The sequence below is a fragment of the Mobula birostris genome, chromosome 3 (assembly GCF_030028105.1).
Source record: "Mobula birostris isolate sMobBir1 chromosome 3, sMobBir1.hap1, whole genome shotgun sequence".
Classification (NCBI taxonomy): Eukaryota; Metazoa; Chordata; class Chondrichthyes; order Myliobatiformes; family Myliobatidae; genus Mobula; species Mobula birostris.
In genome coordinates, this window is record NC_092372.1 from 197243364 (window position 1) to 197260174 (window position 16811).

The 16811-nt window shown below is 36.2% G+C and overlaps 1 protein-coding gene across 1 annotated transcript in view; it reads right to left on the bottom strand.

Annotated features, from left to right (window-relative positions):
* The window catches only part of cul2 (cullin 2), a 75255-nt gene that overhangs the window by 29206 nt on the left and 29238 nt on the right, over window positions 1–16811 (bottom strand). The window contains exons 8-10 of the mRNA XM_072253988.1: window positions 14781–14891; window positions 14518–14680; window positions 13079–13203 (exon numbers count right to left, since the gene is read on the bottom strand). Of these exons, the coding sequence (XP_072110089.1) occupies window positions 13079–13203; window positions 14518–14680; window positions 14781–14891 (399 nt within the window). The remainder of the gene's footprint in view (window positions 1–13078; window positions 13204–14517; window positions 14681–14780; window positions 14892–16811) is intronic.

Genomic DNA, 16811 nt, shown 5'->3' on the forward strand with positions numbered 1-16811 from the left:
GTGGATACCAAAATTGATAAATTGACTAACGCTAATGAAACGCTTGAAAAAACTATTCTCGCTGTTCAGGAATCTTAGAAGAATCTGGAAGATCGATATCTGACGCTTAAGCAGAGCACTCATAGAATTGAAAGAGAACAGGAGTTAATGAGTCAACTATTAAAGAGCAGGATTTGAAGATGTCTTTTATGGAAAAGAAAATTAATGAGACTACTTCGGAATTATCAAGAATTAAGAAGAAAACGATTGATCTGGAAAGCAGAAGTCGCAGGATGAATTTACGCATTCTGGGTTTGCCTGAAAATACAGAAACCGGTGAGCCATTGAAGTTTCTTTTTGGACATGTTATATTCACTCTTTAGTGACATTCTTGAAGCCTGTCCGGTATTGGAGAGAGCTCACCGAATTCGATGTCCTAAGCCTTCAGTTGAAATGAAACCACGTCCTGTAATTCTGCGAATGCATTACTTTACAACCTAAGAAGCTATTCTTCGGGATGCAAGGAAAAGGGATAAGCTAATTTACAACAAAGTTAAGATTCGTATAGTTGAAGATTTTACTCCAAAGATTTATGCTGAAAGAATTAAATATCGGGAAGTTATGGTGGAACTTTTTAAGATTAACTGTCGCCCTTCTCTGTGTTATCCGGCTCGTCTGATGATTACCTCACCCAATGCTTGTCTAAAATGGATTGACTCTTCAGAAGACAGTTGAAAATTTATAAAGGAGTTCAAGTCCACTTCATAAGCAATTTGAAAAGTTGATCCTTAGCTAGGAGTTGTTTGTAACGGCTTTGATGAAAGGCCGTTCCACGCTTTATGAGTGCCCAGACACGGACTTGATTGACTCACTTAGATCTGTTGTTATTTGCTTTAACAGTTAATATAGTTTTGGATTTAATATATATAGATTTACTTATTTTTTTCTTTGATTTGAGTTAATCTTTAGTTGGGAGTTGTTACTGTTTCGATGAAAGTTCGCTCCATGTTTTATGAGTGCTTAGACATGGATTTGGTTGACTTACTTAGATCTGTTGTTGTTTGCTTTAATAGTTAATGTAGTTTTGAATTTAACATGTATATATTTACTTATTTTTTCTTTGATTTATAAGTCTTTAATATTAGTTGGTTGGATTTATCCTTTTTTTTGAATACATTGTTGCGTATTTTAAATGGATTTAAGATGGCCATCATTAATTCGGTCTTAACTATTGTTAGACATAATATGAAAATATTTGGAATCTGTTTACTTCTTTATGTATTCTTTGTTATGTCTTTTTGGTGGTGGTAACGTATTACTTTGTAAGCAGGGGCTGTTATCTGGAGACGGGTTAAAAGTTATAAGAATAGCATGCCGTTCGCCTATTGGACGGTTTCTGGGGGAGGGGGGGATCTATTAGATTAGTTTTTTTTTGACTGGGTAATCTTGAGGGGTTTTTTTGTCAGTCACCTTGCCTTTCTTTCTGATCGAGTCATGCTTCACCCTTTCTTCGGATCTAGTTTGCGCCTGCACATGAGTTTACTTTATAAAATTTTTAAATTAAACTTTAAATATTTGTAGTAAGCACAAGGTTGTGATTGTGGGAGATTTTAATTTTCCACACATAGACTGGGAAGTCCATACTGTAAAAGGGCTGGATGGTTTGGAGTTTGTAAAATGTGTGCTGGATAGTTTTTTGCAGCAACACATAGAGGTACCAACCAGAGAAGGGCAGTGTTGGATCTCCTGCTAGGGAATGAGACAGGGCAGGTGACGGAGATATTTGCTGGGGAGCACTTCGGGTCCAGTGATCACAATACAATTAGTTTCAGTGTAATTATGGAGAAGGATAGGACTGGCCCTAGGATTGAGATTTTGGATTGAGATTTTTGATTGGAGAAAGGCTAACTTTGAGGAGATGCGAAAGGATTTAAAAGGAGTGGATTGGGACAATTTGTTTTATGGGAAGAATGTAATAGAGAAATGGAGGTCATTTAAAGGTGAAATTTCGAGAGTACAGAATCTTTATGTTCCTGTTAGGTTGAAAGGAAAGGTTAAAAGTTTGAGACAGCCATGGTTTTCAAGGGATATTGGAAACTTGGTTTGGGAAAAGAAAGATATCTACAATAAATATAAGCAGCATGGAGTAAATGAGGTGCTTGAGGAATATAAAGAATGTAAAAAGAATCCTAAGAAAGAAATTAGAAAAGCTAAAAGAAGATACGAGGTTGCTTTGGCAAGTAAGGTGAAAATAAATCCCAAGGGTTTCTACCGTTCTATTAATAGCAAAAGGATAGTGAGGGATAAAATTGGTCCCTTAGAGAATCAGAGTGGACAGCTATGTGTGGAGCCAAAAGAGATGGGGGAGATTCTGAACAATTTCTTTTCTTCAGTATTCACTAAGGAGAGAGATATTGAATTGTGTAAGACAAGGGAAACAGGTAGGGATGTTATGGAAACTATGATGATTAAAATATCAGGTTATAAAATAAATGTAAAGAAAACGCAGGTTATGTCCCTAAATTATACACCATCCAAAAAATTGCAGGATACATATGATCTTAAGTGGGAAGCTAAATCATTAAAATACTTAGGAATAACCCTGCCGAAGGATCTTTCAACGCTGTCACAGGTAAATTATGGCCCATTAATCTCAGAGATAAAAGCAGATATGCATAGATGGAATCTTATCCCCTTTTTAAGTTTAAATTCAAGGATAAATATTATAAAAATGAATATTCTTCCTCGGTTACTGTATCTTTTCCGTACTTTACCTGTGGAGGTGGATGATAATCAATTCAGGGAATGGGACAAATGGATTTCCCGCTTCATTTGGCAAGGAAAGAAACCTAGAATTCCATATAACACCTTACAGTTAGGGAAGGAAGGAGGAGGTATGGTTCTTCCTTGCCTGAGAAATTATTTTTATGCCTCACAGATAACCCCTCTGTTATATTGGTGTAATAGGGAATATAAGGCTAGATGGAAGGAAATAGAATTTGGATTGGTTGACAGTTTTCCTCTACAGGCCTCAATAGCTGACAAAGGATTGATGGCCCAATTGGAAAAATTTAAAAACAGTTGGATAAATCTTACATTAAAAGTATGGCAGAAGGTGGTTAATTCATGTGGAATTAATAACATGTTAAAACTCTTCAGATGGTGTGCATATGATACCGAATTCCTTCCCAACAGAGGAGATAAAAGATTTGAACTATGGATAAAGAAAGGTCTTACAACCTACCTCTCATTTATAAATAAAAGAGTTTTACAAAGTTTCCAAATCCTGCAGGACAAACATGGCCTAGAACACAATGACTTTTTTAGGTACCTTCAAGTACAAAATTATGTTAACCAGAGTTGTAGATATACAGACCTATCAACAGTAGAATTAGAATTTTTCAAGATTCTTAATTTGGCTTGCGGTTCAATACCTAGTAAATCAGTTTCTTGATTATATAATGCACTCTCCCATGCTAAAAATGTAAACACATTATATATTAAAGAGAAGTGGGAGAAAGAAACGGGGTTGGTACTTTCAGAGGAGGCTTGGGGGGAAATCTGCAGCTTTCAGTGGTCCTCGACTAATTCTTTGACTTGGAGAGAACATTGTTGGAAAAATATTATAAGATACTTCAAGACCCCATATCAGGAAAAATATAAAGATACAAACACGATGTGTTGGCGAAGGTGCGGCTCCAAGGAGGCAAATCATTTCCATATTTCCTGGGATTGTCCTAAATTAAGTCTATATTGGGAAGGTATTCATAGAACATTAGTTAAGGTACTTAGGACCCAGATACCTCTGAACTTTGAGACACTCTATTTGGGGCACGTATTGTTTCTTGAACAGAAGGAAGATATAAAGTTGCTGCAGGCCCTTTTAGCGGCAAGTAAGAAATCAATCACTAGAAAGTGGCTAAATCCAAAACCACCTACATTAGAAGATTGGCACGAAATTATCTTGGAAATATTTAAAATGGAAAAGTTGGCTTACTCCCTGAGAATTCAAAAAGAAAAATTTTATCAAATCTGAAATAAATGGATTGAATATATAACCCCAATGCGAGCAGACTTTAGATGACTCTCCTAATGATTTATACTGCTCTTCTCATCAACACAGTAATATTGCTAACGTAAGCACCCCTAGTCTAAATGTTCACTGTTTTTGTTATTTTTTGGAAAATAGAGAATTAATACAAGTAAAGGAAAAGATTTGGGTAAGGGATAAAAAATGATAAAATTAAGTAAATAAGTACATAGGGATTGGATAATTATGTTTGGGGGCAGGAGCAAATATGAACAAGTTAGGATATAAACACCTACAATGGTTGTTACATAGGCTTACATACAACATTTTGGACCAGAAGAAATGATCCAGAAGAGATATATGGAAACTATTACTAATCCACTATTATTACTATTTTTCTTAACAATTAATACCATTACTTAGCCTAATAGATTAGAATTTCCACTGTACATAATTATCTAAGTGTCTAATTTCTCAGTGTGTACTTAAGAATGTATAAATAATTATAGTTTTATACATATTAAAAAAATGGAAAAGGTTATACATGTGAAAAAAGTACATGATACTTGTGAATTCCTTATCCAAATAAAAATAAAATTTAAAAAACACAAAAAAAAAGGAAACTATGATGATTAAAGAAGAGGAAGTACTGGAGCTTTTAAGGAATATAAAAGTGGATAAGTCTCCGGGTCCTGACAGGATTTTCCCTAGGGCCTTGAGGGAAGTTAGTGTGGAAATAGCAGGGGTTCTGACAGAAATATTTCAAATGTCATTACAAATGGGGATGGTGCCGGAGGATTGGCGTATTGCTCATGTTGTTCCATTGTTTAAAAAGGGTTCGAAGAGTAAACCTAGCAAATATCCACCTGTGAGTTTGACGTCAGTGGTGGGTAAATTGATGGAAAGTATTCTTAGAAATGGTATATGTAACTATCTGGATAGACAGGGTCTGATTAGGAACAGTCAACATGGATTTGTGTGGGGAAGGTCATGTTTGACAAATCTTATTGAATTTTTTGAAGAAGTTACTAGGAACGTTGACGAGGGTAAAGCGGTGGATGTTGTCTATATGGACTTCAGTAAGGTCTTTGACAAGGTCCCACACGGAAGGTTCAATCGTTAGGTATTAATACTGAAGTAGTAAAATGGATTCAGCAGTGGCTGGATGGGTGACACCAGAGAGTAGTGGTGGATAACTGTTTGTCAGATTGGAGGCCGGTGACTAGCGGTGTGCCTCAGGGATCTGACCTGGGTCCAATGTTATTTGTCATATACATCAATGATCTGGATGATGGGCTGGTAAATTGGATGAGTAAGTATGCAGATGACACTAAGGAGTTGTGGATAATGAAGTAGGTTTTCAAAGCTTGCAGCCAGATTTAGGCCAGTTAGAAGAGTGGGCTGAAAGATGACAGATGGAGTTTAATGCTGAAAAATGTGAGGTGCTACATTTTGGTAAGACTAATCAAAATAGGACATACATGGTAAATGGTAGGGCATTGAAGAATGCAGTAGAATAGAGTGATCTAGGAATAATGGTGCATAGTTCCCTGAAGGTGGCATCTCATGTGGATAGGGTAGTGAAGAAAGCTTTTGGTATGCTGGCATTTATAAATCAAAGCATTGAGTATAGGAGTTGGGATATAATGTTGAAATTGTACAAGGTATTGGTGAGGCCAAATTTGGAGTATTGTGTACAGTTTTGGTCACCAAATTATAGGAGAAATGTCAACAAAATAGAGAGAGTACAGAAGAGATTTACTAGAATGTTACCTGGGTTTCATCTCCTAATTTACAGAGGAAGGTTGAAAAAGTTGGGTCTTTATTCTTTGGAGTCTAGAAGGTTGAGGGGGGACTTGATAGAGGTATTTAAAATTATGAGGGGGATAGATAGAGTTGACGTGGATAGGCTTTTTCCATTGAGAGTGGGGGACAAACAAGAGGACATGAGTTGAGAGTTAAAGGGCAAAAGTTTAGGGGCAACATGAGGGGGAACTTCACTCAGAGAGTGGTAGCTGTATGGAACAAGCTTCCAGCAGAAGTGGTTGAGGCAGGTTCGATGTTGTCGTTTAAAGTTAAATTGGACAGCTATATGGACAGGAAAGGAATGGAGGGTCATGGGCTGAGTGCAGGTCGGTGGGACTAGGTGAGAGTATGAGTTCGGCACAGACTAGAAGGGCTGAGATGGTCTGTTTCCGTGCTGAAATTGTTATATGGTTATATGAATCTTAATAAAATTAATATAATATCTTGGAATTTAAACTGTATGAATCAACCTATTAAGTGCAGGAAGGTTTTTAAGAAATTAAAAACACTTCATGCGGATATTACTTTTGCGCAGGAGACTCATGTCCGCAGGCAGGATGAAAATCTTTTTGTTTTCAATTTTGGAAGGGACCCTTATTTCATTCTTTATCAGTAAATAAAATAAGAGGGGTATCTAGTTTTATTAATTCTAAAATCCCTTTTGTTCATTTTAATACTGTTACTGATTTAATTGGAAGATATTTAATTGTCACTGGTCTGTTATGTGGTCAAAGGGTGGCTTTGGTTGTGTGTATATGCACCTAATACAGATACCCCTGAATTTTTTAAGAAGCTGTTTTCTGTATTGCCGAATTTAAATGAGTATAAGTTGATTATGGGCGGTGACTTTAACTGCTGTCTTAATCCGTCAATTGACAGATCGTCCACCAATCCATCGCTTCCTAATAAAGCTGCGACTTGTATTAATTCTTTTTTATTAGAATACGGTTTGGTAGATATTTGGAGATTTAAACACTCTAAAGAAAAAGATTTTTTTTCCCCCACATGTATAGCATAAATATTCAAGAATTGATCATTTTTTGCTGGACACGCGATTGGTGCCCTCTATTGCTGAGCGTGCGTATGATGTGACTGCGTTGTCGGATCATGCACCTATGAAACTAACTTTGAAGTTTTCTGATAATATTCAGCTATCTCAGTGGAGATTTAATGTTTCGTTGTTACAAGATGCAACCTTTGTAAATTTTACTAAAGAGCAAACTTCTCTATTTTTTTGAATTAAATACAACAGAGCGAATGTCAAATTTGGTTATTTGGGATTCTACGAAATCATTTCTTAGGGGACAGATAATTTCATACTTAAGCAACACACATCAAAGTTGCTGGTGAACGCAGCAGGCCAGGCAGCATCTCTAGGAAGAGGTACAGTCAACGTTTCAGGCCGAGACCCTTCGTCAGGACTAACTGAAGAAACAGCTAGTAAGAGATTTAAAAGTGGGAGGGGGGGGGGAGATCCAAAATGATAGGAAAAGACAGAAAGGGGAGGGATGGAGCCAAGAGCTGGACAGGTGATTGGCAAAAGGAGTATGAGAGGATCATGGGACAGGAGGCCCAGGGAGAAGGAAAAGGGGGAGGGGGGGAAAGCCCAGAGGATGGGCAACACCTTATATTCCATCTGGGTAGCCTCCAACCTGATGGCATGAACAGTGACTTCTCTAACTTCCTCTAATGCCCCACCTCCCCCTTGTACCCAATCCATTATTTATATACACACACACACACTCTCTCTCTCTCTCCTTTTTTCTCCCTCTGTCCCTCTGACTATACCCCTTGCCCATCCTCTGGGCTTCCCCCCCTCCCCTTTTCTTTCTCCCTGGGCCTCCTGTCCCATGATCCTCTCATACTCCTTTTGCCAATCACCTGTCCAGCTCTTGGCTCCATCCCTCCCCCTCCTGTCTTCTCCTATCATTTTGGATCTCCCCCTCCCCCTCCCACTTTTAAATCTTTTACTAGTTCTTTCTTCAGTTAGTCCTGACGAAGCATCTCGGCCTGAAACGTCGACTGTACCTCTTCCTAGAGATGCAGCCTGGCCTGCTGCGTTCACCAGCAACTTTGATGTGTGTTGCTTGAATCTCCAGCATCTGCAGAATTCCTTGTGTTTAAATTTCATACTCAGTAGGTTTAAGAAGGAAAACTAAGGCAGAACTTTTACTGAGTACTAATAGGATTAAAGAAATAGATAAAGAGTGCACACGGCTGCTCCGAAATGATATTGTATTGTATCTGTAAGTAGGTACCGTGCACAATCCTGATTTGATGGGGACAGACGTAAGAAGCACGGAGGAACATCTGGAGAAACTTCTGAAATGCCTGCGTCGCTGCCGTTGCTACTGTGCAGTCGAGAATCTCCGGAGGGGAAGACCCCAAATCCTTGGCTTTGCCTATTGCCAGGGCCGAAGCACTCGGCAGAGATGGTGCTCGGTGTCGTAGGGCTGGTCGGAGGCTCGAAGTTTTCGGACGGACTCAAGAGTCGGCTGTGGTTGGGTGCTTCCAGGGTGCTGCATCGGCAAGTTTGCGATGCTGGACGTTCATGGCAGGAACAGAGTTTTTCTTCCTTCTACAGTCTGCGTGAGATGATGGGACTTCAAGATTTTTTTTTTTACCGTGCCCGTTCTTATCAAATTACAGTATTGCTTTGGACTGTTGTAGCTGTAAGTTATAATTATGTGATTTTTGTCAGTTTTTTTAAGTCTTGGTTTGCCTTGTGTTTCTGTGATATCATTCTGGAGGAACATTGTATCATTTCTTAATGGATACATTACTAATTGACAATAAAAGAGGACTGCATGTCCTCATAATTTAATCTAAGTTTATTCAGTAATGCCTCGTGAAGGTCTCTTTAAGGAAAGGGTGGAACTCCAAACACAGCATGATTTGCTTTTGACTTTTTCCCATTGAACAGCAACTTCTTAAATCCAAAACCAATTTTATGTACATGGAGACAAGTCAGGCAAATTATTTGCTGGTCAGTTAAAAGTAAATATGGCTAGAAGACAGATCCTGAAAATACGAAGACCTGATAGAACTGAAACGGTAGATCCTTATGAAATTAATAAGATATTTATGGATTTCTACTCTAATCTTTATAAATCTGAATTTTCAGACAATATTACTTTTATGAGTAGATTTTTGCAAAAATTGAATATACCTAAAATTTCTATTCAAGATATGAATACATTAGATGCACCTATTAAACAAGAGGAAATAGCAAGGGCTATATCCTCTTTCCAATGAGCTAAGGCTCTGGGACCGGATGGATATACAGTGGAATTTTATAAGTTTTTCACTGATACACTTACACCTCATTTATGTCAAATTTTCACTGATTCTACATCCTCTGGGACTCTCCCGAAAACTTTTTAAGAAGTTTCAATCTCTTATCCTAAAAAAGATAAAGATTTATCTGAATGCGCTTCCTATAGACCAATCTCTCTATTGAATGTGGATTTTAAAATTCTTTCTAAGATCTTGGCTAATAACCTACTGTTATTTCCAATGACCAAACTGGATTTATTAAAAATAGATATTCACATTTTAACATTCAAAGACTATTAAACATTATTCACTCTTCTCCATCTAAAGAATCTGAATGTGTTGTTTCTCTTGATGCAGAGAAAGCCTTTGATAGGGTGGAGTGGTCTTACTTATTTGAGGTTTTGGAAAGATTTAATTTTGGCCCAGGATTTATTTCCTGGATCAAGTTGATCTATCATGCCCCTATGGCTGCAGTTATAACTAATAATCAAAAATCTCCGTATTTTAGATTATATTGGGGTACTCGGCAGGGATGTCCTCTTAGCCCTCTATTATTTAACTTGGCTTTAGAACCCCTTGCTATTGCTCTTAGCAATTCTAATACTGTTCAGGGTATTAAGAGGGGTGACAAAATACATAAGGTTTCGCTATGTGCCAATGACCTGTTAGTTTATATTTCAGATCCTAGAAGATCTATTCCTTTTATGTTATTTATATTTCTGAATTCAGTAGTTTTTCTGGGTATAAATTAAATTTACATAAAAGTGAATTATTTCCTATTAATAATTACTTGGATCCAAATCATCAAGTACCTTGTAGTATTGCTAAAGATCACTTTACCTATCTTGGTATTAAAATTACCAAAAATTTTAAGGACCTCTATAAATATAATTTTTTTCCCATTAATTGAATACACCAAACAAATGCTTTCTAAATGGTCGCCCATGATATTATCATTAATAGATCAAATTAATGCTATTAAAATGATAGTTTTACTAAATTCTTATATATATTTCAGGCAGTTCCTTCCTTTGTTCCGAAAACGTTTTTTGACAGAATAGATCCTATAATCTTATCTTATATTTGGAACAATAAAAATCCCAGATTGAGTACACCCTTACCGCAGAAATTAAAAAAGAATGGTGGTACGGCTTTGCCAAATTTTAAAATGTATTACTGGGCAATTAATATTCGATACATTACTTTATGGATTCACTATTCAGATATACATGAATGTCCTTCATGGTTGGATTTGGAGGAAAACTCAGTGAAGGGGTTCTCTTTGGCCTCTTTACTGGGAGCTCCTCTTCCCTTTTTATTTTCTAAGATTAGTGGACAAGATTTTAATCCCATTGTTAAACATACATTAAGAATTTGGTTTCAGTTTCATAGATCTTTTGAGTTAAATAATTTTATTCTTTCTAGTAATATCCATCTCAATTATTTTTTTAAACCATCAATTTTGGATAAGGCCTTTTTAATTTCGAAAACCAAGGGAATAATAACTTTTTCAGGTTTGTTTTTAGGGGATTGTTTAATGTCTTTTTCTCAGTTAGAGGATAAATATGACTTATCTAATGTACACTTTTTAAGATATTTACAAATTAGGAATTTTTTACATGGTCTGTTGCCAAATTACCCTTCTGTTTAGCCACTTAATATGACAGATGCTCTTTTTCAGCATAAACCACTTCAAAAAGGGCTGATAGCTATAATTTATACACGGATATTGAATTTACGAATGACATCTAACAATAAAATTAAATGTGCCTGGGAATTGGAAGTTCAAGAGTCATTTTCAGATAATCAATGGAGTAAAATTTTTCATTTGGTTAATAGCTCATCTATTTGTGCCCGTCATTCCTTGATACAGTTCAAGGTAGTGCATAGGGCCCATATGTCAAAGGATAAACTAGCACGTATTTTTTCCAATATTAATCCTGTTTGTGACAGATGTAATATTGAGGTGGCCACTTTAACTCATATGTTTTGGTCTTGTATAAAGCTAGGTAACTTTTGGAGAGGTGTTTTTAAAATGCTAGCAAAAGTCTTGGATCTGGATTTACAACCTAATTTACTTACGGCAATTTTTGGGATTATCCCATCGGAAGCTGGAAATATTCTTGTTTCCGCTCAATGTATGATAGCCTTTTCGACTTCATTGGCAAGGAGAGCCATTTTATTGAAGTGGAAGGATTCTAATCCACCTACAGTCTTTTATTGGCTTTCCTCCATTATGTCCTGTTTACGTTTAGAGAAAATAAGAAGTCGGACATTTGATACACCCTTTACATTTGAGCAAATATGGCGACCTTTTATTTTATATTTTCATTTGATTTGATTTATTACTCTTCCAGTTATTTTATTTTTTTTCGAAGTTTTAGATTTGATCAGAAAGTCTTTCCTTTTTTCTTGGCTGTATCCTCCAAATGGACCGCCCCTTTTTTTTAGTGCAGTAGGGGTTTTTTTCCTTTCATTTTGAATTTAAAGCTTTTTTCCCCTCTCCTTATGAATTGATAAGAGGAGAATTAGTTGTCCTTTTTTATTATATATTGCATATTTGCTTATTACTATGATTATGATAGTATCAATTTCATCTTTTGTTTATATTGTTGCTGATATATATATTGAAGATAATTCTCCCTTTGTCTGTATATATGTTTTCTCTAAATCAATAAAAAGATTAATAAAGAAAGAAAGATATAAAGCCTTACGGAAGGCGCAAAATGATTTCAGTGTTGAGGGACTCATTAGGTGGCTAAACTAAAGAAGCAGTGGTTGTTGTTCTTGGAACAGAGAGAGGTAGAGAGAAACTGTCTCCATTGATGGAAGGATCAAGGACCAAGAGGTACAGAATGAAGATCATTGGTAAAGTAACCCAAGGTGATGAGGACACAGCATGGAGGGCCTGGAATGTACAAGCAGGGGTCATCGTGGAGGCAGATTCAATTCTAACCTTAAAGATTCAATTCTTAAACTACAATGAACATTGGACAAAATTTTAAACCCAATGAATCAATGGTGAGACTATTTTCAGCCCTCTTTATTGTAGATATATTCTTGCTTAAATGAAGAGGCTAAACTGCATGCAGTAAAATAAATCTGTTAAAGGAAAACTGTTAAGACTTACAATTGTTGGGACAGTTTCAGATTTTACTGTAGCTGTCCACATTATTCCCTGAAAGTCTATCTAACTTCTGTGAAAGTTTTGACACTTATCTACATACATATTGATAAAATCTTCTATTAACTAAGACATTCTGAAAACACACAACTTCCACAGGACAGCTGGCTATATATTTATTGATAATTGAGACACCCATTTTGCATAGAGCAATATTTTGTAACCATCAGGAGAGATGTGTGACTTGCTTTGGTTGAATGATTGTAGGCAAACACATTGTGCCAATTCAGAAATAAAACCCAATGGAATTTCATGTCATAATTGGGAAGAGGTTTGAATATAGCTCAGTGTTGCCCTTTAGAGTCAAGTGAATGTTCAATCTCTAGTCCTTAACTGAGATTGGATACAGAACCTTGGGTGTGAACTAAATGATTTTACAAGGTGTTATTCCAAATTACTTAGATCCTCTTTGTTTAAGACAATGAAAACTTCCCAAAAATCAATGAATTTAAAAGAGGTAATATTTGGAAGGATTATGGGTGCTTCATTTTTGACTGAATAATCAAAGAGTCACTGAAATACAAAATAGTGAATATGACAACTGCAGATAAGTGTATGGTATTATTTTTCAAGCTGATTTGCTTTCTTTTAAAGAGTAACTTGTTAATGGAAAAGAAGGCCATTACACCACAGGAAGAGAAACAATCTCATTCATAACTACTGTAATCATATGCATAAGCTACAAACAATCTGATGAATGAGACTGCAAATTGTACACATCACAGCATTGTCTCCAAACCGTAAACAAGTAAAGCTCAATATGCTTTAATGATAAGGACAAGGAATCCTCAAGAAATACTTACATTTTCCTGAGAGAGGTTACTGATGGATCTAAGGCCCTCATCATGAATATGATTCTGAAGCTCTTGGATCATGTGAGGTAAACCATTTGAAACTGCGCGAAGTAAAATATAGATGTTTGCCATATCTGCTTGAATATGGAAGTGGAGATGGAGTGGGGAAAAAGCATAAGTTGTTACTGGTCAACAAGAGAGAAAATGACTTCTAATATGAGTAGCAAAAAGAACCAGTTTACTATAGAGTCCAAAACATCAAAATGTGGTCGCCTCTCTGGTAATTGTTAGAATTAATAATTCAAAGTATATTAACCTCAAATGTTCACAGGGTCATTTTTAATTTCTAAAAATATACTGATAAAAGATGGCACAAAATTCCAGCTGGACAGCGTCCTTGCGGCTAACTGGCCTCTCCAGCCACTTATACAGTAGTTTGTCAATGAGAAGTAGATAATAAATGTCAAGCTTTATCAAATGAGTGAAAACTGCAGACGCCGACAATCTGAAATAAAAAGAAGTTATACGTGGAATACACATTTGAGGATAGTAACCGCTGAGCTCTAGTAGTTAAAGTCAAGCTCCTACAGAAGTGAGGGCAGAAGAACTTTGAAAAATTATTGTTGATGTTGAAGCTTGGAGGTTCCAACTGGAATGCACAGAAGAAATAAACACTGATCAATGAGTAATGGCAGAAACAGGCAATGTTATGAAAACATGGGATCTTCATGATAAGCAGCACATACACTTTCAACCTTAGTGTAAAATAAAACTTCGTAGCAACATGCCACACACCTCATGATCTCACGTTCCTCCTGCAGGCACTTTTGGTCACTTGATCCAAAATATGTGTATGCATCTCCATACAATTGCATATTTTGGAACATTAACAACACAGTATAAAAACATGATAGTTGTAGTTCAACTTGAGAAAACAATTGAGCAAGGCAATGAAAAAGCAGATGAAGTTATGTGATGCCAGATGAATAAACTGGATCCGTCTCAAATTTTTGCTGGGCAAAATTCCAGTTCACTGGCAGCCCGATTATCAGACATGTGGACAGAGTTGCAGAATTTAAGGACTGAAAGTTATTAGCATCAATCCCATGCATATGGAAGGAGTTTTAAATAATTTCAGGTGAGTGGGCCAAGTTTACAAGTTGGAAAAATCTTGAAATTAGCTCCTAATGATATAATAGTAGAGGTAAGGTTAAGTTAGAATAAAATGAGAGGCGAATGAAGCTTGCAACAAGGAAGTAATGTCACTGACATAATTACTTGTGCAATCACTTTGATGAGGAAGAAATTAATTGCAAAGAAATGGACCTAGTGAGCTAACTGGTGGGGAAGTAAGAAAAAAAAAAATCCTAATCCTATTTTGTACAGACCAATGACAAAACAAAAACCTTTTGACAGTCAAGTAACTATAAACTGATGACATTACTCACCTTCTCGTCTTTCTTGCTTAATGATATTCTGGCACTCTCCATGTAGAAAATGCAGATGGTCTGCTACCATTCGTTGCTGGCATTCGTGAATCACTTTGGCATACGAGCTAGGATGCAAGTACTTTCGGCATCGAACTTCTTCATCTTTCAATCTTGCTAAAACCTGCAGTAACATTAGTGCACTGAACATTCTCATCTTTGAGTTAAGGTCCAACTGATATTTATTAAAAGCAGCTGAAAATAATCATGAGCTTATTGCATACCTTTTCCATATACTGTGAACAGTTTGCCTCTTGAAGGAAATTTGAAGCTTCTTGTTTGTAATACTCTCCCGTTTCCTGCAAAAATGGACCTTCGAAGAGATCCTGATAAAACTGATATTGGAAGGACAATTGCTAAGTAACAGAATTATAGTTATCTGTATAAAAATGTCAAACAAATGAAGCCATATAATTGTTCTATCAAAATCAGTATTGTGCAAGACATAAACAAATCATTACAATATAAATAAACAATAAAAAAGGGATTAGCGAGGTAGTGTTGGTTGGTTCATAGATTGTTCAGAACTATGATGGCTGAGGGGAAGAAGCTGTTCCTAAAATTTTGAGTGTGGCACTACATACTCTAGTACTTCCTCCCTGATGATGGTAATGAGGAAGTGAATCACATCAGCAAATGAATCATCATAGCCATTTATGCTGTTAGGTTTCACCTTACCAGAAACAATGGCATGCAAACACTCCTTCAACTATCACGCCCTTAACTACATATAAAATTGCCTTTTTGCTCTCATGATTGCCTCCCGTAGGTCATATCTGTTCTTTTTTGACAACTGTTATATTATTTTTTAAAAACAGATGTATTGAAATATAGGAAACAATGCACTTAAAACATTTTATCATCAACATACTGGATTGCAATTACTTGTGTTTTGCTCGTAGTTCCATGTAGTAAGTGCATGCAAGCTTTCAGAATCCTGCAGAAACTATAATGTGATAAACTTTCTGGCCCAGCTCCACTGCTAAATGCACATCGTAGAGCAGTGGTTACTTAGATTAACTGCTGAAAATAATGCTCTCAGACTGTCTGCAAACCAAATATTGAATCAGGATTGTTGAGCTGTAGAGATTATGGGCAAGAACAAAATATGTTTTGTCTAATGTTTCAGATTATATGGCAGTGTTCTTAAGTTTTTTGTTTGATATTTTAAAATTGATTCTTTAAACATTAATTTGCTTTCTGTAAGTTTCTGAATGTTACAGATATTGAGAACACTTGACTGCTTTGACAGATGGAGGCAAGGCTTTGTCACCTATGCCAGGGCTTGTTCCGACCAAATCATGACTCAGTTCTTGTACTATCTTGGCCAACAAGATTAGTTTTCCAGATTTAGAACTCAGTCAGCAGGCGGTAAGTGAATGTGGGTGGCAATTGCAGGCAGTGGGCTAGTAGTTCACATCTCTACCAGTTAAATAATTGATTACATTCTAATAGTGATTATGTCTGACAAAATGGAATTTTGTCTCACATAGGCAAGGGACCATATTTTAATTATCACAAGTTTCCAAGGGGCAATAAAAAGTTATAACATTTAATTTTATTGGAGGTCTTAACAAGACACGAATATAACATCAAAAAGTACAAATATAACATCAAAAAGTTAAAATCAAAGAGTTGGAGGATGCAGAAAAAAATTAGCAGAATATTATTTGACTGTAGATTCCATTTCAAATATATTTTAAAACCATATATCAGAACTACAACTGACACTGCGAATTAATAGATACATCAGTTTCCATTTTGAAGAGGTGGCCTGGAAATATGTGAGATTCAAAGCTGCATTTAGCTTCTACTTCTATCAACGTTAATGCTTTGTGAATCAAAGTACTACACACTATCTCACTGCCAAGACAATCTTCTGATTTCTACAGATAAAATTATGTATGCACTCCAAATTGCAGGAAGGCATTGAGTACCAATCAAGGAACAATCAAGGTTCCATTGAGGCACCTGGAGGAATTTAAATTAATTAAATAGACCTGGATAAAAATATCACCAGTGATGACTCTGAAACCACTGGACTGTCAATAAACAATCTCCAGTTCCCAAATATCCTTCAGAGAAGGAATATGCCAATTTAATCTTGCCCATATGTGATTACCTACACACAACATAACTAACTCTTAAATGACAACTGAATAACAATTGCAGATGGTGCGTGAATGAAGGAATTACAAAAAAAGTTATGTCTATTTTAGTATATATAAAAATCAGTTTTCCTCCATTTCTGAAAA